The 27,202-nt window shown below is 44.4% G+C and overlaps 2 protein-coding genes across 2 annotated transcripts in view; one reads left to right on the top strand and one right to left on the bottom strand.

The window, feature by feature from the left end:
* Positions 1-21,195, bottom strand: part of FIG4 (FIG4 phosphoinositide 5-phosphatase) — a 56,538-nt gene extending 35,343 nt beyond the window's left edge. The window contains exons 1-10 of the mRNA XM_051613110.1: positions 20,982-21,195; positions 10,487-10,585; positions 9,952-10,075; positions 7,397-7,553; positions 6,602-6,652; positions 4,662-4,810; positions 3,294-3,422; positions 1,597-1,697; positions 1,007-1,169; positions 370-467 (exon numbers count right to left, since the gene is read on the bottom strand). Coding sequence (XP_051469070.1) covers positions 370-467; positions 1,007-1,169; positions 1,597-1,697; positions 3,294-3,422; positions 4,662-4,810; positions 6,602-6,652; positions 7,397-7,553; positions 9,952-10,075; positions 10,487-10,585; positions 20,982-21,050 — 1,140 coding nt within the window. The 5' untranslated portion in view covers positions 21,051-21,195. The remainder of the gene's footprint in view (positions 1-369; positions 468-1,006; positions 1,170-1,596; positions 1,698-3,293; positions 3,423-4,661; positions 4,811-6,601; positions 6,653-7,396; positions 7,554-9,951; positions 10,076-10,486; positions 10,586-20,981) is intronic.
* Positions 21,196-22,612: 1,417 nt separating this feature from the next.
* AK9 (adenylate kinase 9) overlaps positions 22,613-27,202 on the top strand; it is a 63,052-nt gene continuing 58,462 nt past the window's right edge. Inside the window, exons 1-4 of the mRNA XM_051613585.1 lie at positions 22,613-22,729; positions 23,975-24,038; positions 25,551-25,603; positions 25,680-25,776. Coding sequence (XP_051469545.1) covers positions 22,613-22,729; positions 23,975-24,038; positions 25,551-25,603; positions 25,680-25,776 — 331 coding nt within the window. The remainder of the gene's footprint in view (positions 22,730-23,974; positions 24,039-25,550; positions 25,604-25,679; positions 25,777-27,202) is intronic.

A 27,202-nucleotide genomic window follows, 5' to 3' on the forward strand; every position in this document is an offset into this window, starting at 1 on the left:
GAATAAACCATATGCTTTAGAATCACAGAATTACAGAATGGTGAAGGTTGGAAGGGACCTTTAAGGCCAACAGGTTCCAGCCTCCCTGCAGGACACCTCCCACCAGACCAGGCTGCACAAGCCTCATCCAACCTGCCCTTGAACACCTCCAGGGAGGGGGCAGCCACAACCTTGCAGAGGGCTTGGCACTAGATGATCTTTAAGGTCCCTCCCAACCCAAACCATTCTATGATGGGATGAGATTTATGAAGAAAAGATGCCACTTATAAGCCAGTGTTAGTTTAGGGCACAACCAAAACTACACAGAGACTCTACAGAAATAAGCAGTGTATGAAAAACTAGAAAAGATATAGAAAATATTCATTGTACCTTCACAAGATTCAAAATAATAATGGGAGAGCCAAATCTCTGAAGCATTTGGTCAAAGTGAAGAGCAGCAACATGTGCAAAAGGATCTGCCTGGTCCACTGCAACAAATACATTTATTGAGCAAGCTGTAGCCACTGAAATGATTTTGTCATCAAAAATACTCTTCACAAAATACATACCAATGATACAATTGCACACCCTCCTCTATTTTCATGCAAAAGCTTTAAAAAAAATCGTCCCTTTTCCAAACTGGAAGTGACTTCTTAACCAAGACTTTCCTGGGCCTCCTCAAACGTGCAAGAATTCTGGCCCCATTAAACCCAGCCTGGATGTTTTCCATCATTTTTCAACAGGTTCAAAACTGTATCCACAAGACTAAGAGAAATGCAGCTCACTTTGTACACAAAATAATAAGCACTAAAGGAAGTGGACACCTTTGAACTGCAGCTTTTGAGATGGTTGATGCTTGTTTGCCACGATGTTTATTCTAAAGCATTTTGGTTGACCTTAAATTACAGCTTCCCAAAGGAAAAGTGGATGGTTATTTTTGCAAATTTAGTTTTCAGTTCCTCTCTCAGGTGTTACTGTAGGACCCAGTGCTAAGTATAAGCTGCAACAAGGAATGATTTGCACATACATGTTATGGGTGGCTTGGGCATCATCGTGGAAATATCCTGAGACCAGTAGAGAGGGACAGACCCTCGAACCTGAACGTAGGAAGAGTAACTCCCTGCAGAGAATGACATGACTGAAGCATCATAAAGTATTTGTTCAGTTTCCACTTCGTTAGCAACATCTCCCTAAAGCAAGCAGAAAAGAAACCTGTGATGTAGGCATGACACTTCAGAGCTGTGTGGCACTAGAGGGAGCTGATCCTTACAGGGTGCAATTAAACTGCAAAACAAAATCATAGCAGTGAAAATACCCCTGAAGATTTTACTCCCATTTCTCCTTAAATGCATAATATTTATACTTTTGGGGGAGGGAAATGACAGTATCTCCAGGGGTAAAAAGAAGAACTGCCAATTAAGATTATTTTAAGAACAGCTTTATTATCTAAATTAAAAATGTAATGGTAGCTGTGATAACATCATCTTACAGCATAATTTACAACCAAAGCCCTAAAAAAACCCTCTAAACCATTTCAGTTCTCCAGCCAAGTTCAAGCTTTCATATTGGTGGGGGGGGAGGGGAAGAGAGGAACCCCTAAAATCACATTGAATTTACCTCACAGTTTGCTCCTCGTTTCAGAAAACGTGTTCCAGCAAATTTACTTGATCTTCTGGCTATCAGAGTGACATATACAGGGCGACCATATATTAACAGTTCTTACAAGAGAAGTTAAGGTTTACATGTCACAGGCAATTTTTTTTATTCAATTCCTTCATGCAAGCAAAAACTAACTCAAAACAAGGTGTATTAAAGGGAAACATCTGATTTACTGAAATCTCCTTTACAGAGATGAGCATCACTTCCCAATCTCTTTTTTTCAGCTGGGAGACAGGACTGCCCCTTTCAACAACCACCTCAAAGAACTCTGAGAAGGCAACCTACATCACAGTACATCAACCACTCTTCACAACATACGAAACAAGTATTTCTATTTTATGAGGTGACGCTGGAGGTGAAATAGGTAAAAGGTTCATCTTGGGATGCACATATTGCTGTGGTGAATACTGGAATGAAAACCTGGGAACTTCTATTTTCAGATTGGGTAAATCAGTCACTCTCTAATTATTTGTCTGGAAAAGTAAATAAATGTGCAGCTACTTAAGTGACACCACCTGAAAGCCAGAGGCAAACAGCCATGGATGCAGTGCTGGCTTTCTTTTAGGCTTTCTATTTTTTACTAGAAACAAAAAAGTCAGAATCAGATGTCCAGTGTGACTATCTCTGCTTCCTAAGCAGATGGGAGGCACAAGAAAGAGGGAAGAAGACACGTGGTCATCAAACAGCTGGAGCAAAGAGTCCTGTTGCTCACAAGGCAGCTGCAGGCATCATTCTGGTGGTCAGATCAAGAGCTGCCACTTTGGTTAATCAAGTCTCTAGATGAAATGGTGGTGTACAAAACCAAATCCAGCTTTATGTCTGGAGACAAAGCCAACACCAAGCAGCCTTGCAAGCATGAAAAAACCTAATAAATTTTGCAAAGATACCACCAACCTGAACTTCCTATTTGTATTTGCTTCCCCTGATACTTTGTTGACAGACTTTTGAACTAACACGATACGGCTGATGAATAAAACAGGGTGTCTCTGCAACAAATTCTTATGAACTGAGACACTGAGATGCCATTTCTTTGGAGTGTGACATACATTTGGGCCTTTTCTCCTACTACCACAATGTACATAAACCCACTTACCCATTTTAAATAACATACAGTCAGGAAAAGAGATTTTCAGATGTTCTAGCGTTTACTGAACCACTCACACAGCAGGCATGAAATTCTATCATCACCTTCAAAAGAGACAGAATTTCTGCAAATCTCAGTTGCTAAAAAATGCTTTCAAGGAGATCAGTAAGAGAACATCTCTGTCAGCAATTCGATTCTGTTCAGCTTTTCTCCTCTTCCTCACATACCAGTGAAAGAAAACATCTGAGCCTTTAAAATGCTCCCAAGTTCCTTAGCACTCAATCCCATGCCTACAAACAGTGCCTCACTGAGGATGCAGTCTAACCTGTGTCAGGACCCTGCAAGAAGGACACACCCGTACCTCCTGTTGAGCCATAAAACCTAGAAAAGTAACAAAAATAAATACCCAGGAGTAATTCTAAATCTGAAAAGTGTTGCCATGAAAAATAATAAATCATGTCACGTATTAACCTTCAAGCACGACAAAGAAATAATTTCACATATCACCATCACCTTCAAGCTTTTCACAAGTCACTAAAACCAGTGTTGGTTACAACAAGTAAAAGGATACTTGATTGCCCACAGAATCCATGGATAATATAGAGCAGCCAGTCACGATGCACAGTATTTCTCACTGCCTCCAGAAGTTTGCCATTCCACACGTACTTTTCGTAGGGCTTGCTGCAAACCCCAAACACACCTAGGGGGTTGTTCCAAGGAAAAGGGGTCAGCAATTATGAAACCAACTTACCTGCACTGGAGTGTTTGGAAATTCAGGTCATTGGACCTTCATTTTGCTTCTCCCTTGACTGACTCACTATATGATTGACTCACATCCTTGAAGTTTGCCAAACACTTCAGGCACAGAACTTACAAAGATTTCCAACTTGTCCATGGTTACCAGCCACTGCAGCATTTAAGTGCTTTCACACAGAAGTTTCTGATACTTCCAGTACTGAAAGGAGATCTCTGCGTGGCAGCAGCAGAGGATTTGTTAGCACAAGAAATAAATCAAGTTCTGAATTCTAGTTAAGACAAAAATACTCTCATAGGAGAGAGTAAAAAAGCTTTCTAATTCTGGGTCACCTCTTGAGTTACTTGTTAGGCTCTGGAAGATCATGCACAGCCCTGGCTGCCCTTTACAAAAAGTATGTCAATCTCCTTCTGACATAATTGAACCTCATTTAATGCATGGAGAGAGGTCATCCTGCCCCTCTGCTCTGCCCTGGTGAGGCCACAGCTGGAGTGTTGTGCCCAGTTCTGGGCTCCTCAGTTCAGGAGAGACAGGGAACTGGTGGAGAGAGTCCAGGGGAGGCTGACAAAGATGATGGGGGGTTGGAGCATCTCCCTGGTGAGGAAAGGCTGAGGGAGCTGGGGCTGTTCAGCCTGGAGAGGAGAAGGCTGAGGACAGACCTTATCAATGCCCACAAGTGTCTGAGGGTGGGTGCAGGGAGGCTGGAGCCAGACCCTGCTCAGCAGTGCCCAGGGACAGGACGAGGGGCAACGGGCACAGGCTGGAACATGGGAAGTGCCCCTGAAAGATGGGGAGGAACTTCTTGGCTGTGAGGGTGACAGAGCCCTGGGACAGGCTGCCCAGGGGGCTGGGGAGTCCCCTTCTCTGCAGATATTCCAGCCCCTGGATGCAGCCCTGTGGGATGTGCTCCAGGGGGTCCTGCTGGAGCGGGGGTTGGACTGGATGATCCCTGGAGGTCCCTGACAGTTCCATGATTCCACGCTTCTAGGGTGTCAAAACCAAACAGGTGGACAGTGCATGTTTTTGTCTGGCATAGATTTGGGTCAGGGGTTGTTTCAGGCATGTTATGTGACAACTGACCAATGCAGAAAGCCCAAAGTGTTTCTTAAAAGTAAACTTCAGTAGAACATACTCTAATTTTACTCATGACCAATACCAGCAGTTTGGTTAGGCACACTGGCTTACCACTTCCACCCTGTGTTGAAAGTCCTTCATCTTCAAATATATCAAAACTCTCTTGTCGGGTCTGAGTTGTTTCAGTTTTTAATGTCTCAAGTGGCATTCTCAGGACAGTAAGATTATACTGAAGGGAGTGAGACAGATCATAGCTGTAACTGATAAGACAATTACAGTTTATTAATAATTGTAGATGCACAGGACTTTTCTGAAAGCCCTTACTCTCCAACTATAATTATATTTAGCAAAGTACTGTTTTATCCATTAAAAAAAAGAGACTTTTAAACAAGAAACACAGACATCAATTCTATAATGGCAAAGCATACAAATTATTTCCAAAATAAGCTGTACATAGAAAGTGTTTACAGCCCAATAGCTGAAACATCCATTGCAAAGTAAACCTCATTTTTCTGAGATTTAAGCACTACTCTCCCACTACTACTTGAACTCAAAACAGACAAAAATTTTGTCCACAAAACAAGAATAATGTGTCTGTCTTCAAATCTGTGATTGCAGTGTAGATGCACCCTAATGCACTGGCTGCTGGATAAGCAAAAGGTGTTGGTTTTTTTTAATTAGTTCCATAACAGTAACAAATTCTGCATCTCATGTCTTCTATACTAACAACACTCTGCACTAATTGCTAAATTTTATAAGCCACTAAGATTCATTTGCCCAAGGAGAAACCAAATTTACTCCACACTTAAATCAGAAATGCAAACAGATTTCCACAGACTTTCCTGAGGTGGCATCAATGACTTTTGCCACCCCAGTAAGTTCTAGATACTCATTAATGATCTCAAAAAAAATTATTTAAACATCGGACATTTACATTTATCACTGATAACATCACTGTATTTCCATAGTAACAACCTGACATGCTTCTCTGGAATAAATCCAAAGTCTGTTACGTGCAGAGTTTGCATTTAACAGGACCTTTAAACAGACCTATCAGGCCCCTCCTCCATTCTCCCCTGAGACCAAATGCTTTCTTATAACTAACTCCTAATTCTGTTCAGGATTTTTATGAAAAGCATGCAGGAAAACATGCTATGATTTCAGCCAAGAACAACCTCAATCAAGCTAGATGTGTTTATCAGAGAGTCTTGTAAGAACCTTCTCCTTCCCTCCACACATGATCACACAAACAGGACAGAGTCATCATCTCAGACAGGAAAAAACCTCCAAAAATGTGTAACATTAGGGTTGGGAAGTGAAGCATAGAAGAAAAAAATGGGGGTTATGGTGTGAAAAAGTCTTTCCATGCAAAACCACAGGACAGACATGAAACTGTGGGAGGTTTCATCTTACCAGATACAGTTGTGACTAAAAGCCTTTATTTTCCAAGTGGGAGCATGTTCTAGACTGATACACCCTCTGGTACTTGCAAGAGGGGTTTTTTTGGTTGTTGTTGTTTGTTTTTTTTTTCCAGACAAAGTCTTCTAACTACTACTGCCATGTTCATCATCACATTTCCCCCATTTTTTGGTGTCTCAAAAAACACCCTATGTTATAGTCTCTAGGCAACAGGAGCTTGTCTCAGGTGTGGCATTTATGGTGATGAACTGGTGATGATTAGAAGGTCCTATGAGAGATCTCATCTTGGATGAGAACCTATTTCTGTACCTTTGCTTCTGAATCAAAACAAAGCTTGAGTTCTGGAAAATGAGATCAAGACAGACAAACTGACAGGACAAGCACAGTCAGTGGAAACAGTAATTTCAGGTTCTACCTTCTATCATGCCACTAATATCTCAACAGGTTTTCAGCTTCATGGAAACTACATTCCTAATCCATTTGCTGAAGGAGAAAGCAGGCTCAAAAGATACAGATGAAAATGGACAAGCAGAGTCATCACATGTTTTATTTCCTCAGAACACCAACCAAAAGGAAAATCTTACAGCACATGTAATTATACAATTTTAAAGGAATAAGTAATGATGACTTACCTAAAATAGAAGTTGCTTGAAAGGTCCACATTTTGAAAGATTCTCAGATACCTAGCAAAATAATTCAAGTTAAGGAAAAGTGATCACTTTAACCAGATAGACCCCAAGATGTCATTCTGAGGATCTCAAAAAGTAAATTACATACAAATATGGCCAGCAGGGCCAGGGAGGGGATTCTGCCCCTCTGCTCTGCTCTGGTGAGACCCCACCTGGAGCACTATGTGCAGCTCTGGAGCCCCCAGCACAGGAAGGACATGGAGCTGTAGGAGAAGGTCCAGAGGAAGTCACTGCTCTGGAGCCAGGCTGGGAGAGTTGGGGTGTTCAGCCTGGAGAAGAGAAGGCTCCAGGGAGACCTGAGAGCACCTTCCAGTGCCTGAAGGGGCTCCAGGAAAGCTGGGGAGGGGCTTGGGACAAGGGCAGGGAGGGAGAGGACAAGGGGGATGGATGAAAACTGGAGGAGGGGAGATTGAGGTGAGACATGAGGAGGGAATTCTGGAGTGTGAGGGTGGTGAGACACTGGACTGTGCACATTTGCCAGGATGTAGCTTTGACATCCAGGTGCCATGGAGATGGAGACAAAAAGCTCTGAAAAACTGTAACAGTTCTATTTACCCTCCAAGTTAGAGGCCACAGAACTTATGGCCCACTCTCCACTCTTCCACACTCATTTATCAATTAAAAAAAAAAGGCTGAATGACATACTAACAGGAATCCTATGGCCAAAATTTCTAGTTGCAATTCACCACTGCTTAGAAAATATTCAGAAAATACACTTTCTTTACCACCATTACTTACCTGGCTTCATCAGGATGAGTGACTCTTACAGAGTCATTTGGAATGTAGATCATATTTGTATCTTCAATTTTATATATTGCATGACCTCCAATATCTGCCATTTTCCTTCTTTTTGTTATCAACACAATGTAGTAGCCTTCCAAAAACCTGACAAAACCTGGGAAAACAGCACATAAATGCTACTAGTTGGATGTTTGCATGGATTTGATCAAACATATGAAGAAAAAAATTATCAGAATTGTTTCAAGACTTCATAGGATTTTTGTTTGTCCTTAATATGCATCATGTGCATATATATGTATAAAAATGTACATAGTCTAAAAATCCACCCTCAGTAAGTACAATGAAGTACATAGTTTGTAATTTTTTCCCCTTTTACTGTGCATATTTTTAATACTAGGTAGCAGAGTTAAGACACTGAAAATTCAGTATAAGTTGCTGTCTAAATATATTTGTATTTGCTTTTTACAGGACTCTCATTGTTCAGAGGAAGGCCAACCCTAAGTTCTTCAGATACCAAAAAGTTAATTTTCCAAGGCAAGGAGGAATCCCAATGCCCCAATTTTTTTTCAGCTTTATGTATCCCCTGTTGGGCAGGCCAGGGGGAGGTGGGCACAGACCAGCAAAAGGAGCTGAGGGTACCAAAACACCTTTGTGCTCTCTCTCCTTATCAGCAAGAAATTCAATTCTCTTTCTACAGCAGCATCCCCCAGCTCAGCATTCAGAGCACCAAGGTTAATCCTTTCTTTCCATTTCTTCACTGAGGTACCAACACTTGACCCTTCTGAAGTCCAGAGGGCTAAGGAGGTAGAACAGGCAGTGTGTGGCTCCTCTGCCTGTAAAAATAAGGGTTCTGAAGCCTCCAGCCTCATTCCTTAGAAGCCTGGCTGTGCCCTGCAGCACTTCAGGGGGTTGCTTCTTTGGGTGTCACTCTAACACATCATTAGAAACAGCCCAACAAACCTTTGAATACAACACAAAATACAGTGAAATACAAAATTATCCAAGGGCTGGAGCACCTCTCTTAGGAAGACAGGCTGAGGGAGCTGGGATTATTCAGCCTGGAGAAGCGAAGTCTCCTGGGGGGACCTCATACTGACCTTCCAGTTCCTGCAGGGGCCCATGAGAAGGCTGGGGAAGAGCTGTTCACATGGCATGATATGATAGGACAAGGGGCATTGGGTTTAAGCTAGGAATGGGTAGAGTTAGGTTGGGCATTAGGAAAAAGTTCTTTAATATGAGGCTGGTGTATCACTGGAACAGGCTGCCCAGAGAGGGGGTGGAGGCCCCATCCCTGGAGACATTCCAGGTCAGGCTTGATGGGGCTCTGAGCAACCTGGTCTAGTAAACCCCCCTTCTTATTGTAGGGGGGTTGGACTGGATGACCTTTAGAGGTCCCTTCCAACCCAAGACATTCTATGATTCTAATAAGAATGTATAAATTCAAATTAAAAATAGAAATAAGTAATCACCTCTGAACCCAAATTTGTTTCTAATACAGCACAGGCAATGATAGAGGAGTACTATGTTTTAACAACTCATACATTGACAGAACAAGAGGGAAGGGCTTCAAGCTGCACCAGGGCAGGGTCAGACTGGACATGAGGAACAATTTATTCCCAGCAAGAGTGGCCAGACACTGGAATGGGCTGCCCAGGGAGGTGGTGGAGTCACCATCCCTGGGTGTGTTGAAGGGTGGTTTGGATGTGGTGTTGGTGGATGTGGTTTAGGGGAGAAGTTTTCAGAGTTGGGATGATGGTTGGACTGGGTGATCCCAAGGGGCTTTTCCAACCTGAACAGTTCTATGATTAAATTAATTAGCTCCTGGAGGTAGCTGCTTTGATGGCTTGCTATTAGTAGAGAGCCTGAAACTTAAGTCATTACTGCACTGCCAACAAATATATGAATTGTGGGGGAGGGGGAAGCCCTCACAACTCACATTTTTACTGGTATTGACACTGAGCTCTTTCAGCTGTGCACCACAAGCTGCAGAAGGACCAGCAAAGCCCATCTCCTCCTCCCTGCCACTGCTGGAGGCTGCAACGTGATCGGATGAACTGCTGTTCTCTTCTCCTGCCTTATTAACCCCCCTTGGAAAAATGCTCTCACCTGCACAAGGAGTGGAGACCCTGCTGACAATAAGAAACAGGCTCTTGCATGTCAAGCAGCCAGACTATTGAATTTCAGTTGTTAAAGAGCAGTCACAGTTATTCCTGTACCCTCCAGGTACCAAAATCACTGACGTAAACAGTCTCTATCCTTTGAATGTCACCAGAAGTTATCCCAATGTCTGATAAGGAACCCAGCTTTTCCCCTTGGACTGCTTCTCTCCATTTAAAAGTGATTTCTACTTTTAAACACAACAGAGTGAACCAGAACTTAGCCTGTCAGCACCCCCATTCTGGGGGCACTGAATGCACCATCTCTGGTTCATGACAAAAGGAGAGAAGAGAGCAAAGCTGTGTCCTGGGGCCTCAAAATGATCCTTGGGCTGGAGCAGCTCTCCTCACCTCCTTCAGAAAGAAAAAAACTATAAAAGCAAATAAAACACTTACCTACTACACCAAAAGCAGAGACAGCTCGAGATAACCCAGAAGAGCCTTTCTGCCCAATCTTTGTTCTGTTTCCCAGGTCTAAGCGGCCAAGAAGTTCCCTCACCTCTTGCTGTGTGTACACATGCTTGAAAACAAAGTCACACAAGTTACTGCTTTGGTAGTTAAATACTATTCCTGCCAGAGAATAGTAGAATTTACTTAATATACAATGAACCAAATGCCTGCTCTACATCCCAAATCTCCTGTTTCAGCCCCACCAACAAGTACAGCAAGTTTTTTATGCACAAAACTCACTGCTCACTGCAACAGAAGGAACAGAATCAAATCACAGAATCACAACACGGTTTGGGTTGGAAGGGACCTTGTAAAAGTCCATCTCTTTAAGGTCCCTTCCAACTCAAACCAGCCTGGGACTCTTATAATTCTGGAACATCCCTGTGTGGAAACAGATGAAATCAGTAACATTTACATTCAGCTCCATACAGACAGTATTATGTGGAATAACTGAAACAACCCTAAACAGAGAGGCACTCACCTTGTCATCAATGATCACCAAATCCTTCGGCTCAGTGCGATCTATTTTCAAAACCCGGTACCTGGTTTCTGCAGGATTGCTTCCAACCAGGAAGTACCTCTGCATTCCAAAAGAAAGACAGCAGAATATTATACAGGATAAAGTAAACAAAGCTCATTGGAACATAAGACATCAAAAATGCCACTTATATAATTTCTAGACTAGATCCGTTTCAATTAGCATCAAAAATGTAAATTGAAAATTGGACTGGTCATCAACTGGTTTAGACACCAGTTAAAGCAGGGCCATTTGCATGCACAGCCAAGGCTTTACAACTGAAACCCCTCATTCCCTCCACTGTATTAGGAAGAACATTAAAAATTGAAGAATGGTGAAAACCTCCTTAGAGAGGAAAAAATGCAACTTCTACATCAGGCACTGGCCAACTACTCCCTGCCCCAGCCATTACTGTCTTCACAGAACTGTCAGGGCTGGAAGGGACCTCCAGAGATCATTCAGTCCAACCCCCGCTCCAGCAGGACCCCCTGGAGCACATCCCACAGGGCTGCATCCAGGGGCTGGAATATCTGCAGAGAAGGGGACTCCCCAGCCCCCTGGGCAGCCTGTCCCAGGGCTCTGTCACCCTCACAGCCAAGAAGTTTCTCCCCATCTTTCAGGGGCACTTCCCATGTTCCAGCCTGTGCCCGTTGCCCCTCGTCCTGTCCCTGGGCACTGCTGAGCAGGGTCTGGCTCCAGCCTCCCTGCACCCACCCTCAGACACTTGTGGGCATTGATAAGGTCTGTCCTCAGCCTTCTCCTCTCCAGGCTGAACAGCCCCAGCTCCCTCAGCCTTTCCTCACCAGGGAGATGCTCCAACCCCCCAGTCATCTTTGTCACCCTCCCCTGGACTCTCTCCAGCAGTTCCCTGTCTCTCCTGAACTGGGGAGCCCAGAACTGGGCACAACACTCCAGATGTGGCCTCACCAGGGCCAAGCAGAGGGGCAGGATGACCTCTCTCCACCTCCTGGCCACCCTCTTCCTTATGCACCCCAGGATTCCACGGGCCCTCTTGGCCACAAGGACACACTGCTGCCCCATGGATCATTTCCTGCCCACCAGAACCCCCAGATCCTTCTCCTCAGAACTGCTTTCCAGCAGGTCCACCCCTAACCTATATTGGTGCAGGGGGTTCTTCCTCCCCAGGTGCAGGACCCTACACCTGCCCTTGTGGAACCTCATGAGGTTCCCGTCTGCCCAGCTCCCCAGGTCACACTGGATGGCAGCACAGTCCTCTGGAGTGTCACCACCACACTCTGGTTGGTATCATCAGTGAACCTGCTGAGGATTCATTGTCTTCCCATGTACTTTGTACAGCTGAGCAGAAGCCTATCCACACAGCTATTCATGATCTACACCTACTGATGCCATATCGTTGTCCATTGCTATTTCTGTCTTTCCCAGACCACACTAAACATAGAAAAACTGTCATTACTTCAGTACTGTAACTTTTCTTCCTTTTTATTTACATTTGCTACGACAAACTTCTCACCACAACACTCAGGTTTAATTTGACCAGCTATGCTGGTTAAAAACACTAGCTGTTGTTTGTTGTTGTTTTTTTTAAACAAAAGACTAGCTTTAATTCTCATTCAAAATATGAAAGACCACAAATGAACATATAGTATATCCATTTCTTATTGAAGGGATTCAAACTATAAACTAATTTTTACATTTAGAGGAATTAAGAGTAGGCACAGTTGCAGGGCTGAGTTGGTATAAGCAGCACTCATTTTACTAATTAATTTAATCAGTGTGGTGCTACCACACAGCAAGGTGTAACTCATTACTAATCCTCAGCCTAGTAGGAAAGCATGGCAAATGCATGTGGATCTGTGCAGCCAGCCCTTAACTTCAAAAGTCACATGGATTTAAGATGTGGGAGAGGAAATCAATGATAACACTCACACTAAACTCAAAATTTCCTAATTTATACCAACTAGATGTTAAGAAATGTATTTATTGTCTAAATATTTAAGGAGACAGAAGAAATTAAAGCCCTCTTCAGCTTCCTTGAAATCACAGTCAGTCAGATCTAAAAAGGAAAATAAAATACCTTGAGAGCTCTAAAAGGAAACACCACCAAGCCCTGGCTCCACCTTGTCCACTGACATGAGAGTGCCTGCTCAGTGGCAGGTTTTGCCTTCCCAGTGCAAGGTCCTGTACCTGGGAAGGAGCAATCCTTGGTACCAATCCAGGCTGGGGGATGAGGTGACAGGGAGCAGCCCTGCAGAGAGGGACCTGGGGGTACTGGGGGTTGAGAAGTTGGACATGAGCAAACAACAGGCACTTGCAGCCCAGAGGGACGATCACATCCTGGGCTGCATCCCCAGCAGCGTGGGCAGCAGGGCCAGGGAGGGGATTGTCCCCTCTGCTCTGCTCTGCTGAGACCCCACCTGGAGAGCTGTGTGCAGTTCTGGAGCCCCCAACACAAGAAGGACATGGAGCTGTTGGAGAGGGTCCAGAGAAGGACCATGAAGATGATCCCTGGGCTGGAGCAGCTCTGCTCTGGAGCCAGGCTGGGAGAGTTGGGGTGTTCAGCCTGGAGAAGAGAAGGCTCCAGGGAGACCTTAGAGCACCTTCCAGTGCCTGAAGGGGCTCCAGGAAAGCTGGGGAGGGGCTTGGGACAAGGGCAGGGAGGGAGAGGACAAGGGGGGATGGATGAAAACTGGAGGAGGGGAGATTGAGGTGAGACATGAGGAGGAAACTCTGGAGTGTGAGGGTGGTGAGACCCTGGCCCAGGTTGCCCAGGGAAGCTGTGGCTGCCCCATCCCTGGCAGTGTTGAAGGGCAGGTTGGATGGGGCTTGGAGCAGCCTGGGCTGGTGGGAGGTGTCCCTGCCCATGCAGGGGGTTGGAACCTGATGATCTTGAAGGTCCCTTCCAACCCAAACCAGGCTGTGATTCTATGATCTTCCTCTATGTCCAGCTCATTAAATGAGCGTAATTCTTTCCAAAGTTACAGCTATGGCTAACAAAGAATCATCCTGAATAAAAACAGAACAGCACAACTTTAAGATGCAGCAGTTTGGACCAAAGACCACATTTAAAATTGGATCATGGTACATGACACACAGGAAGACAGTGAGAGAGATGGAGATATACATATATATACGATGCAATTACTAAGGAAGTTCAGCTGGATACTCATCCATTTCCATTGTAATAGCTGGATAAAACCTTGGGAAGCACTCTGAGGAACATATCACATCAGAACAGCAGCAGGGTTACAATTAGATGAGCAGTAATTGATCTGCAGGCTATGGCAGCAACCACCATAATGAATGGTACTTAACAAGATCTCTTTGAAGTCCTTTAAGGACTAATTTAGGGGTTTTAAGTTAGAAAGCTGAGCTGTGTGGTGGATTAAGGAAGGTCACTTGAGAACAGTCACAACCCAACTTCACTTAAAGAATCCACCTTCTTAAAAAGACAGGCAATGGGAAATCTCTGTTTCAAGAATGGAATCTCATACCCTGCGTGTTAGAGCTTATTATTGTAGAAGTAATAAAAAAGGAAATATCTGCAAAAACTTTTGAATTTGGACTAGTCCTCAAAACTAGGAACTTATAATTAGACTTCTGCTTGGGAAGTTTTCAGGACTGGCTGCCAACCAACAACCCCAGAACCCCCAGGACTACTCAGCCAATGGCATGATATTGCCAGCTCGTGTCCAACCTTCATGACCTGAAACTAAAATAAAGATGATATGAAAACTAACAATGCAAATTTAAAAAAAAAAACACACCAAAACAAACAAACCAAAAAAGAAGTTTCAGCATTAGCTGCTTCTGCTACCTAATGTATGCACCTAATGAATAAATAATTCTGCCTTACTGGGTATGGAGCACAAATAAAACCACATCAGCAACGTTTACTGCAATTAAATTTGCCATCACACAAATACTAGGAAAGAATAAAGAAAAACACCAACAAACCACTGAGCATGTAACGCCAAATACATTCATTTCTGAGCTTGTAATATAATTGTAAAATTAATCAAAGCCAAAATGTGCTGTACTGTTTACAGCTGTTTGGATTAAAAGAAATCATTAGAGTAAAAGAAAGGCAAATCCACAGGTAAGCTACAGAAACCTTTCCAGGAGCTTGTGCACTTAATCTCTTATTCCATCTGTTACTAAATTGAGGTGAATAAACAGAAGCATTTTCCAAATGTCTTGAACAATTCCACTCCACAGCAAAGCCACTGCTTTTAGGTAAATGGACAACCTTGACCACCAAAGTACCTTCTCAACAGAGCGGTACAGAAGCAGAAACTGTGCAGACTTCCTCCTGTTTCCCTGCCAAAGTCCCTCAGCCACCACCTGAGATGACACATGCTGTGTCCAGGTTTAGTCCACCCTTGTGGAAACTTGTTAACTTGTGCACTTTACCCACCACAGCAGTGCCCCAGGCAGCTATGAGATCTGGACTGAAGGTAATTTACTGCACAATTATCCCTAAGCAACCACAAGACAGGAACAATCATTACTCACTTCCACCCGGGACTGAGTTTGAACCAAAGCAATCTAATTGAAAGGCTTGACACTCTCTTTTATCAATCTTTTGATTCAGCCAAACCAATAAAAACAGCTTCTTCTAAGAAGTCTAAGCAAAACCAAAAAAACTTCTCACTGCAAATTGTTGTTTATAATGGCAGGATAATAGTTCTGAAATCAAACATTCTGCCCACGACTCTTTTTTCTTTCCTTTAGGAAGATCACTCCTGGTCTAAAACTATCATTTGCTTCTTTGTACAGCCTAATTATCACTAAAAAATGGTAGTAGCATAATAAACTTATTTCACTCATCAGTTACAAAGCAACAGGGCCTCATCAGCTGAAAATACACAAAGTTAGGTGAGAAATACAGCAGTGCAGGAAGGCAGCCAGTCCTTAAACTTGCAAACAGCAAGAAGAAAACACTTAGGAACTTCTACAAGATGCTTTCAAAAGATACCTATTGAGCCCATGAATAGGTCTTAAAAACAAAGCCCTCGGGCAGTGAGGTGGGTGCCCCTTGGCCAGCTGCCTCACACCCCCTCAACAGGTCAGTGCCTGAAGGGGCTCCAGGAAAGCTGGGGAGGGGCTTGGGACAAGGGCAGGGAGGGAGAGGACAAGGGGGATGGATGAAAACTGGAGGAGGGAGATTGAGGTGAGACATGAGGAGGAAATTCTGGAGTGTGAGGGTGGTGAGAGCCTGGCCCAGGTTGCCCAGGGAAGCTGTGGCTGCCCCATCCCTGGCAGTGTTGAAGGGCAGGTTGGATGGGGCTTGGAGCAACCTGGGCTGGTGGGACATGCAGGGGGTGGAACTGGATGATCTTGAAGGTCCCTTCCAAGCTTAATGATTCTATTAAACAGCTTAGGCAGATGTTTGAAGGCACATCTTTCACCTGCAATGTGGTGCAGCCACTTCTGAGCTTTACTTTTGTTATGCCTGAATAGCCTGTAACACCACACGTTTGGAAGGGCTTCATCTCTGCTGCTCCAGCAAGTATCTCAGGATACACACTCATGAATGGTCTCAGATCCCACGCACACCAAGTGATGAAGTTTCTTTGTTTTACTGCAAATAGGTCAGGGATTACATCAAGACAACACTTAAGCCAGAAGCAGTGCCCTCCTGAGCCTCACCAAGCTCCTCCTCCTGTCACAACATCACCACCATCCCTGGACCACCATTAGAGGGAACAGGACAGTCAGCAGAGAGGGGCTGTCTTCTGCTCAAGAAATCATTCCTGGGAGACCAAATTTCACAGCCACTTCTAGCCAGAAGGTTATGACAGCTCAGTACCTTCAACATTCATAAATACAGCCATCTGGATAAATCAGTGCTCTTCCTACCTCAGTACAAATTCTGTAACTTTTCCTGTAAAATCATCTTCTAAATTAAAGTTTCTCCAATCTGACCACAGACGAACTTCAGCACGAAATAAGCAAACCTTGGCTTTGCTAACAGAAAAGCCTTCAAATTCTTTTTAAAAGAAATGAATTCTTTTTTTAAAAAAAACATAGTTTTCCCTGGGGAAAAGGGCAGAAAAATCTACAGGTCTTGATGCCAGTCACACTGCTTAATAAGCTTGTGCAAGTCAGTTGGATACTGTGGAGATGGAGACTGTAGAAGAACCTGATTAGAATGAAATGGTATTAATTAAGCCTCATCATTTCCCCAAAGATAGGTGGGTGATATGACTTCACAGAGATGGCACAAATTGGCTCGTTCAATGTCACATCACTCCAGGGGAAGGACAGTTTGCAGTGACCTAACCCACTGCTTCCAGGTGGGCTTCATTTGGGGGATACACAAAAGTTCCACCTTCTCCTCAGGAAAATATGCTTTGCTTCTTCCTAGTTATATTGCTGAAACACCTTTACTGCCCTCTGGTGTGCATTTCAGCAGCAAATATATGCATAAAATGAAAGATAATTGGCATTTCTCTGAACACAGTTGTTTCAGTCCATTTTTCTGGCTACTTCTAAACAAGGCCTCAGCTTCCCAGGACAAACAGGAGACACAATTCACTTACAATTCATATCTCCACAGTGTTTATTGACCCAAACCATCAGTTTAAAAGCTAGGTCTCAGCAACCACCCTAAACATAAATAGAAAATACAGAATTTTACTCTCTTGTTGCTTCAGTTGACACTGACTTCAGCTCTCCTCATCTCTTAACACAAAAATATCAACAAAAAAAACCCTCCCTAAACCATTTCCACTTTCCCACCCATGTCATCTCTCCCTGCTTTACCAGGGAGGGGGTTGAGAGGAATAAGCAGTACTATCAGTGCAAACCCCCACTGCTGACAACTTCAGTTATCCCTTCCTTGCCCACTCAGGGTCTCCACAAGGAATCTTAGGATACTGCTTCATGTCATCCTGTGCGAGATGTAACTCCAGGTGCCAAATGCTTATCTTGTATCAAGCAAGCATGTGGCCTTAGGGAAATCAGAAGAGTAACCTGACCCAGCAGAAAGCTGTTCAGTTTTATGTCTGGGTGATGCTTCCATCACACCAGTGACTGTCAGAGCTGGTGACTGCATGATTGTGAGATTTTATGCACAGGGGGCACCTCAAGGAGAAGAAGTGGGAACTTTTGTCAGCAGCCCAACATGACACTGAGTCAGATAGTAGCAAATTCCTCTCTACAAGTCTCTGGGACCTGATCAAGTCTGAAGTCCAGCTTTGGGCTCTCCAGTACCAGGCAGACAGTGCCACACTGGAGTGAGCTCAGCACAGAGCCACCAAGGTGACCAGGAGGACAGAACACATGATGCATTGGGACAGGCTAAGAGAGAGGTGGGTTTGTTCAGCCTTCAGAAAGCTTGGCAGCATCTTCCTGCTGTCTAAAACTCTATCAAGAAGGTGTAGATAAGACGAAGGCAAACTCTTCTGAGGGTCCAGTTACTGACCCTGGATTGATAAGGTGCAACTGATACAAGTTGTAAGATGCAGAGGGTGATCAAGCAATAGAACATGTTGTCTGTAAACTCCATATTTGGAGGCATTCAAACCTTGGCTGTATGTAGCCCCCCGTGTGTCATGCTCTTGTGGAAGCTGCTTGGAGCAGGGGGCTGGACTAGATGATCTCCACAAGTCCCTTCTAACCTACATGAGGCTGCAAGTTCATCAAGTGCATCAACCCTTTACAAATAATTACACTGAAATGATTCCTACAGCATTTTTGCTTTTGAAAAAAGGACTAGAATTTGAATATCAAAACTCCAAGAGCTGCAACTGGCACTTTTCAGTTTTTTAAGTAAGAACATAACCACATTCAGGGAAAACACACCCATGAGAAGTGGCTGAAGAAACAGCTTTGAGACACCATTACTGGGTCAAGACACTTCAAATGGCACAGGCTGATCCACAAACCACTGCCTTTCATAGCTGGTCAAAACCACCTTCCCTCCTGGAGTGATCAGGACTGCTGGATCTGCCCCTGGCTCAGTTCTGAAGACAGCAGAACATGGGCAAACCCATCCATTTGGACAGACCCTGCCAGCTACCAGGAGCCAGATGGAAACACTGTGGTTCCTGAACTAACAGGATCCACTTGAGAAGCCTGGAAGAATGGAAGCTTGAGAAGAATCCACTTGAGAAGAATGGGAGCTAGCTGACAGAACCCTAAAGCATACTACTGACTCTTATGCACAAAGCAAGCTGTCTCTCAACAACAGAAGCCTTGCAGCTCCAAGACAGCAAGCCAGGTACGCAGGCACGCCAGTCACTAAAAGCCCTATCTCAGCTACCTAAAATGAGTTGTGAGTCAAGTGATAAATTCACAACCTGATTCAGGAATCACAGAATTACCTTGGGTGGAAGAGACCTTCAAGATCACCAAGTCCAACCCCCAACCCAACCCTGACAAGTCCTTAACTAAACCATATCCCTCAGCACTGTGTCCATAACAGCTCTGAAACCCCTCCAGGGATGGTGACTCCACCACTGCCCAGGGCAGCCTGTGCCAGGGCCTGACAGCCCTTTCAGGGAAGAAACTCTTCCTCACATCCAACCTAAACCTCCCCTGGTGCAACTTGAGGCCATCACCTCATGTCCCATCACTTGTAACTTCATTGAACAGCCTGGTCCCCACCTCTTTACAACCTCCTCTCAGGCAGTTACAGAGGTAAGATCTCCCCTCAGCCTCCTTTTCTCCAGGCTGAACACCCCCAATCCTGTTTCCCCATTGCCCTCCTCCCATAGAGCAATCACTCAGCTGAAACTAAAACAACAAACCGTGTTTTCCTTCAATGCTAAAGCAAGATGATTGAGGCAGCCATCAAGATCCTTTTAGGCATAGGAAACAAAAAAAAAAGGTACCACTCTGGAAAGGAGGAGCAACCTGTTTTGTTTTGTTTTATTTCAGGTACTGGTATCAACAATCCTGCATGTTTTCATCTTCCTTCACAGGTTGATTCATGGGGAATTAGCACAAAGGCACAAACTTGTTTCTGACAGAATTATAGAATCATAGAATCCTAGGGGTTGGAAGGGACCTGGAAAGATCACCCAGTCCAACCCCCCTGCCAGAGCAGGGTCACCCAGAGCACATCACACAGGAAGGTGTCCAGGTGGGTTTGAATGTCTCCAGAGAAGGAGACTCCACAACCTCTCTGGGCAGCCTGTCCCAGGGCTCTGTCACCCTCACAGGAAAGAAGTTTTTTCTGATATTCACCTTAAACCTCCTATGCTCCAATTTCCACCCATTACCCCTTGTCCTATCACTGGGCATCACTGAGAACAGCTTAACTCCACCTCCCTGACACTCACCCTTTCCGTATTTGTAAACACTGGATCCAAGTCAGATGCTTTGTTTACTGGGAGCATCCACGCAGGCCAGACTGCGCTGCCTTCAGCCTGCAAGAGGCTGCTTCCATTTCAGCGTAAACACCTTCTTCCAGTTTTCACCCCAGAGAAGATGTCAAGTCGGAACCGGAGGCGCAGCGCTGCACGTCAAGTCGCGGCACCTGGCTCCACCCAAAACTAACCCCCAGGAGAAAGACACAACACGCGGTGAAAGAAGAGGAACAACAGGGACCAGCTGGGAGCTCAGGGACGAGAAACACGGCGCCGCTGCCTCGGGGGGGGACACAGCAGGAAGCGGGGCCGGGCTCGGGCTGGGCGCTCAGCACATGACCGGAGAAGCAAGGAATCATAGAATCACAGAATCCTAGGGGTTGGAAGGGACCTGGAAAGATCACCCAGTCCAACCCCCCTGCCAGAGCAGGATCACCCAGAGCACATCACACAGGAACGTGTCCAGGTGGGTTTTGAATGTCTCCAGAGAAGGAGACTCCACAGCCTCTCTGGGCAGCCTGTCCCAGGGCTCTGTCACTCTCACAGTAAAAAAATTTTTTCTGATATTCACCTTAAACCTCCTATGCTCCAATTTGTATCCATTACTCCTTGTCCTATCACTGGTCATCACTGAAAAAAGCTTAACTCAAAGGACCACTCCAACCTCCCACTCCAACCTCCCACTCCAACCTCCCACTCCAACCTCCCAGCCGCTTCGCCCGTGGCAGAAAACAAAACAAACAAACAAACAAACAAAAAAAAGCCCGGCGAAGAGCCCAGCCCTGCAAATAACAAGTAACAACCCTCCCACAAACCACTTCCCGAGGCCCCGGGGGCTGCTGCACCGGCCCTTCCAGGCGGTGAGAACCGGCCTCTCCCAGCAGTCAACAGACCCTTTTTTCTAGTTTTTTGGGCGTGTGACCCAAGGAGTAAGAATAATAAAAAAAACGACCCAAAAGAAGAGGAGGAAGGCAGGGAGGAGCTCCCCGGGCAGCGAAGGGCCCAGCCAGCCTTGCGGGGGAGCCAGGAACACCCTCCCGCCAGCGGCCCGCGGCCCCCAGCACCGGGACCGACCCCCCAGCACCGGGACCGACCCCCCAGCACCCGGGACCGGCTCCCGGGGCTGCTTCCCGGCCCGCGGCAGCGGGGCAGACGCTACTTACAGCCCTGGTCTCGTACAGCACCAGCTTCTGCACCGAGCTGATGAGGGGGGCGGCGGCCGCCGCCGGCATGGCGGCCGCGCGGGGCTCGGGCCGTGCCTGGGGGCTCGGCGGGACGGGGCGGAGGGCAGAGCCGGGCTGGGGCCGGGGTGCCAGGAGGCCGGACCCCCGGGGGGGGGGAGCTCGGCCCTGCCCGGGAGGAACGCGGAAGCGCGGGGAGCGGCAGCGCGCAGGCGGGAAGGCGGCAGCTCCCAGCGCGCATGCGCCGCTCCCGCCCGCGGGACCGCCCGCCGCGGCAGCACCGCGGACAGCGCCTAAGCCACGCCCCCCTCGGACAGCAGGTGGGCGTGGTCAAGGGGAAAAGGAGGCGTGGTCGAGTGAAAGGAGGCGTGGTCGAGTGAAAGGAGGAGTGTCCTAGCAAAAAGGGGGCGTGACCGAGAAAAAGAGGGCGTGGCCCGTTGGTTGCCAGGGTGACGGGAGCCCAGGCGCCGGCGGCCGTTGCGCCCCCCTTTTCCTTTTCCCGCCTTTCCCTGAGGGGCGTTCGCCGCCGGGACCGCGTTCCCGCCGCCCGAGCCCCCCACGGGCTGCTCCCCGGGGGGTGAGGAGCTGGGGAGGGTTATCGGCTCCGCTGGCGTGGGGTTTGTCGTCAGGGGGATGGCCGCTCGGGGGTGGGGAAGGGGTGAAACCCGGCTGGGAGCGCCGGGCGAAGCTGGGCCGGGGGGTGTCCCCGAGGGAGAAGGAGGGTGGGCTTTGTCTGAGGTGTCGGTTTGTTGCTTTGGCTTTAATATTAACACGGTAGCCCCCGTCGTGCGGTGCCAGAAGGTGCCGGTTCAGTTATTTCAGAACAAGCTGCTTCGGATTTTCACCCTGAAGTCGAATTTTTTTTTTAACCTGAAATCGCCCGGGGTGGGTGAGGGAGTGAGACTCGAAGTGGCCCTCTGGAAAAAGCAAGGCTTTGTTTTCCCTTCTTCAAACGCTGCTTCACCCAGCTCCTGGGTGGGAAGGCCCACCCAGATGTTGCTCCTTTTTACCTTAAGGAGAGACTTATTTCTGTTGCACGGCGCTGGGTGGGCAGTCTCTGGCAGTCCTGGGAGAGCTGGGACGGGTGAGGGGGGTTACCCGGCAGATCATGAGCCGTCATTTCACTCTGCAAAGCCTTATTCGTGTGCCAGTCTGGGGGACACAGCAAGCACTTCCCTGACAGGGCTCTTCTGTCCCTGCAGCTCACAAGTGAGGGTCTTAGCAGGGCCCTCGGGGAAGTTACAACTGTGCAGGAATTGGAACAGGAAGGGAAAGGCAATGAGAACAGCTACATGCTGTTTGAAAAAGTGCAACAGGCAGTTTGGGAGCCAGGAAGAAGTTGTTGTCAGCAGCCGTAGGGTTGCAGCTGGGGATCTGGGCTGGTTCCAGCAATCTCTTATATTTTTGGAAGCAGCTCTTCTCTTAGTAATGGGTGCATTGTGTATGTTCTCTAAATACTTCTTCTTCTCATGGGAGCTTTTGTTACAAAGCCATTCTCCTCCTATAACATTATGATTGAGTTCCATTTGTCACTCTGTGTTATTTTACACATGTTGTGTTAGCTCCCATATTTTATAACCAGCTTTTTTTTTCCTCCCTGTCTTAGATGAAAAATGGCTTCACGAGAGGAGACACAAGCTCAGCCCTTTGCAGACAACTTTGATGAAGATGAAGCTGAACAGTCTTTCCTGTTGTCCAAGCCCACTTGCTTAATTATACTTGGAAAGCCAGTAAGATGTCTGATAGAAGTTTTTTCTTCTGATATTCTGCTGACAATTCTACTTTTCCTTTCAAACCTTACTTTTGTGGTGCTACCAAAAAGATCAAAGACCTCCTTTTTTATCTCTTCCATTTTGCAAATCCTGTGGAGTGTGGTAAAGATTAATGGTCTCGTTTAATGAGGCCAATTTTTTGTCTAAGTGACGAGTTAATTACAATTAAAAGTGTCATTATTGTACTTAAAAGTCAAATGTTGCTCCAAAAGTTTCTTCTCTTCACACTAGTAACTGGGTTGTTCCCATGTTATTTCAGTATTCTAACTTTTAAAAAACTTGGCAGATTAAAGGTAAGTAGGCATAAAAGAAACTTCAGAGCATTTATCTTATTTAAGATAGTTCATTTAGGCTAAAAGCATAGAGCCATTAAAGCAAGACCAAATATATAGATATATTCTTATCACACATGTAAGATGTAAGGTATGACTAGGCTGGAGTATTTGCTGATAGACTGGGAGTCTGTTACCTGGGAGTGTGATTTATTTGTAACCACAAAAGAAATCTTTTTAATCTGCTTTTTCACTGCTTTTAAATCACAAAATGTATCTGGGGCAAACAGTCTGTCAAAAAAAGGTCTTCTTGTGTGCCCTTGGAAAAAAGGCATAATCCTAAGGGTAGGAGATGGGGATCTTTCCCAAATCCCATTCAAGTAGCTGTACTTAGAGGCCTCAGTGCTCCTGGTTATGTTGGTTCCTCAGCATTCATGGAAGTGAGAAAATAAACATTTTGTCAGTATCTAAACCAGGTTTGTGGGCTAACAGAGGTGGTATTTAAATGCTTGTTCTTTTAGTGGAAGAATAACATCCCTGTGGATCTTAGAAACAGCTGAACAGGTTTGCATCATCATTTGCTTTGAGACTGAAGAGAATCAATTTCAGTCCTAAAGAGTTTCTCATAGGAATTTGTGGGCAAATCATAGCTGAGTTTTAGATAGAGTTACTCAGAGACAAAGTCAGTGTAATTAATTAGGAAATAATTCACTGCAGCTGATAATCACAGTATAATAGCAATGTTGGGCAGGATAAAATAGAGGAGGGTATTAAAGAGTGTGTTTGCCCAGTGCACAGCTCAGAGGCCCTAATCCTGTTGATTTCTCATACAAAAATGTATTCTTTACTGTGTAATATGGGGGGGTTGTTTGGTTTTGTTTGTTTTTTCCTCTGCCTGTTTTTCTTTTAAAAGTGTATTTTTCATTTTAAGGGTTCTGGAAAGAAAACCTTAGCTAGAAAACTAGCACAAGAATGGAAATGGATTTTCATAGAAGGTAAACATACACACATGCATGTACTCTTATCTGGAGCTCTCTCTATAAACATATGCTCTATCTGGAACACTGCATTGGCTCCATAGTATCTTTTGGTTTAGAATATCACTGAAATTCAAAATTTAGTGTTTCCAATTGCAGTAAAGACTAGTGAGCAGGACCAAGTAACCATTTTGCCAGAAATGCAATTGCTAGAAAAGGCCTTTTAGTTATAAAGAGGCTTTGAAAATAACTTTTTTTTTCCTCAGAAGGGGTTACATGTGACACATAAAAATCAAGTTCTATCCCAAATCCTCTAAGGTGATTCCAGTGACCATGCTTGTTCAGTTGCAGGCAACTCACTGAACTCCAAAGAGCACAGGGCTTTTTCCAAAGCAGAGGATGAAAAATTAGACAGATCTTTCCTTTCTGTTTGTGCAGTGCCTAATAGAAGGGGGGATGTATTCTAGGAAGCAGAAATGGAGCTTTTGTACCAGCATAAGTGATACTGGAAGGAATGGGAGCTGGCACTTGAAAATTTCTCAAACAAAAATATCTGATGGCTTATTCCAGATGTAGTTAATTTATCCCAACATGCATTTACCAGAACACAAGATGCAATTTCATTTTCTAAAGCTATCCAGCTTCATTTCTGACAGTCTCTCTCATCAAAGACTTGAAGATCTGTGGAGTAAAACCTGTTGTAAACAACATTATCTTATTCCCTATCAAGTCATCACTAGAGACTGGTTTTCATTTCCAGGCTTCACAGCAAGAAAGTAGGTTCCTACAAAAAGAATTAAGTCTCTGGCAGTTCTTTTGCACTAATATTGTCAAAAGAGACTAAATAATGTAAAAATCTGTAATATTTTTTAAAGTCCCGGGAATGTTTTTGTATCCATGACACCACAATTTATGAATTTTAATTAATTTGCTTAAGTTTTATGAAAAAAAAAAAAAGATTCCTTCTCCATAGATTGATCCTACCCGTTTGAAGGGTAATAAAATCTTTTTAAGTAGAAGAAAAGGAAGCACATAATACCCTGAACTATGAAGCAATTTCTTGAGTGCCTCTTTGGGAACACCAAACAGTAAATCTGAATTTATGGTATGTATGTGTGCAGTTGTTCTGATTATGAACTAACTCTTTATATATTGACTTTCATTACATTTTGTCTTTGAAATGTGCCCCCTGGTATTTTTTATTGCTCTCATAAAAGCCTCCAATGGATGGTGAAACACTTCATATTCCTGTAAATACACAGGTTTGTTTATCAAATGAGGTATCTTTATTCTGAAGATTCAGAAAACATCTACCCAGACATTGCCAGAAGACACCAAGCTCTGGATGGACAAAATTTAATAATGGCCCCAAGTATAATGGTTGTTCATACAAAAATAGTCTGGTTTCTTGGAGCACAGAGACACACTTTGTGTGTGTGTGAGTGTGTGTATCTCTGCATGTACATGTCTGTACAGAAAGTATGTCTTATTAATTATTTTAAATCTATTCTGTTTGTTGTGCTTTCTCAGCTTCAGAAGTAATTCAAACCAATATTAAAGAAGAAACAGAATATGGGCTTAAGGTAAAGATCTAGTCTTCTAGGAAGTTTGGTTACATTCTTGACAAAGGTATGACTTGTGGTTTTCATTTTATCTTAGTGTCAAGAATTGCTTCTTCAAGGTCAAAGTATTTCTGAAGAACTGGTCACAGAAATGATTCTGAAAAAGCTTGAGTCACCAGAAGTTGCTCATTTTGGTAAATATGTTTATAGCCTAAACTTCTTAGAATGAGCTAGCTGTAAGGTTGACACACTTTGCATCCACTGCTGCTCAAAGGCTACTTTTTTTTTGTATTAGAGGGGGGGATCTTTTTGTGTCCTCTTCAGGTTGTGGAATATCTGTAAACTGAGAGTGGATTTAGGGATTAATTCAACCAATATAGGAGATGAGAAAGTGTCTTACATATCCTATGTTCTCTTCATTTTGAGAAAATTAATTAGCCCCAAATTTTTAGTGTTACTGTGACTCTCATTTGAAACTAGTATCTGGTTAGAAAAATTTGAGGATTTAAAATACAGGTATTTTTTGTCTGAACACCTCTATAAACAACAACAACAAAACTCCACCAGCAAAAATCTTGTAAACATTTAAAATTATGAAAAACAAATTATTTAAAATACAAAGTCTTATAGTCTTTTTTTTTTTTCCTTACAACACTGTTTATTCCCTTTGCATTTTGTCACTGAGATGAGAATAGTATTGGTGGTGATCATCTTTTTGATGAAAGATGATGTTCATTGAGGCTGCTAAGACTAGTGCTGCAGATCTTGCTAGAGTCTGAACCTGTTTTCCTGAAGAGAAAACAAATACACTGCTAGGTGGAAAGAAAGTGAAAGAAATGGAGTTTCTTTTTCTGATGCTGACTTGTATTTCAGTTTTCCATCACAGGAGAGACACAGATATAGTGTCAAGGAAATCTTACATTTCTACAGCTCTGAAAACTAGCAGCCTTCTGTAAGCTTTCAGTTGCAATGGTTTTTGTTCCTTCCCCAGTCCAAGACTAAAAAATTTTGCAAAAGATGCAGCCTTACCTGGTGAAAGCAAGCTTTGGCAACAGCAGGCAAAGAGAAACAGGGAAGACATGAAAAAAAAGGAGATGGTGTGCAATTCAAAATTTGAGCAGCAAAAATGCCAGTCTGTTACTCAAGATGTCAGGACTTTAATAAAAGCATGAAAAGGCCTCTGTGTCATCTGAGATCCCCTCAGTGAGTCAGCCTGATGAGGAATGCCTGGGATGTGTGTATCATAGAGGACCTAGAGACTGTAAACATGACTACAAACTCATTAAATTTTGGTGCTTGTAGCCAAGCCATTTTCTGCATTACAGATACAAGGAACAGAATAGCCTGCATTCTCTCTATTTTTCCTACCAACCAGAACTCATCTCCAAAACCATTTTTTAAAATATTTTCTAGTTCTCATACCTTTTTTGTTTAGCAACTAGTATCTTAATATAATCCTTGGGAAGGTTAAGCAGGCTTTCAGCAGGAACTAATCAGTCAATCCACTATTAATTCTTCATTAAAGATTTTAGAAACAGTGTTGTATGAGAGGCTGAGTCTTTTAGTCATCTACTTTTAGTGTTTTTAACATTGTAAAACACAATGTTAGAAAGTTTCTAA

Source organism: Apus apus, chromosome 3 (assembly GCF_020740795.1).
Source record: "Apus apus isolate bApuApu2 chromosome 3, bApuApu2.pri.cur, whole genome shotgun sequence".
Lineage (NCBI taxonomy): Eukaryota > Metazoa > Chordata > Aves > Apodiformes > Apodidae > Apus > Apus apus.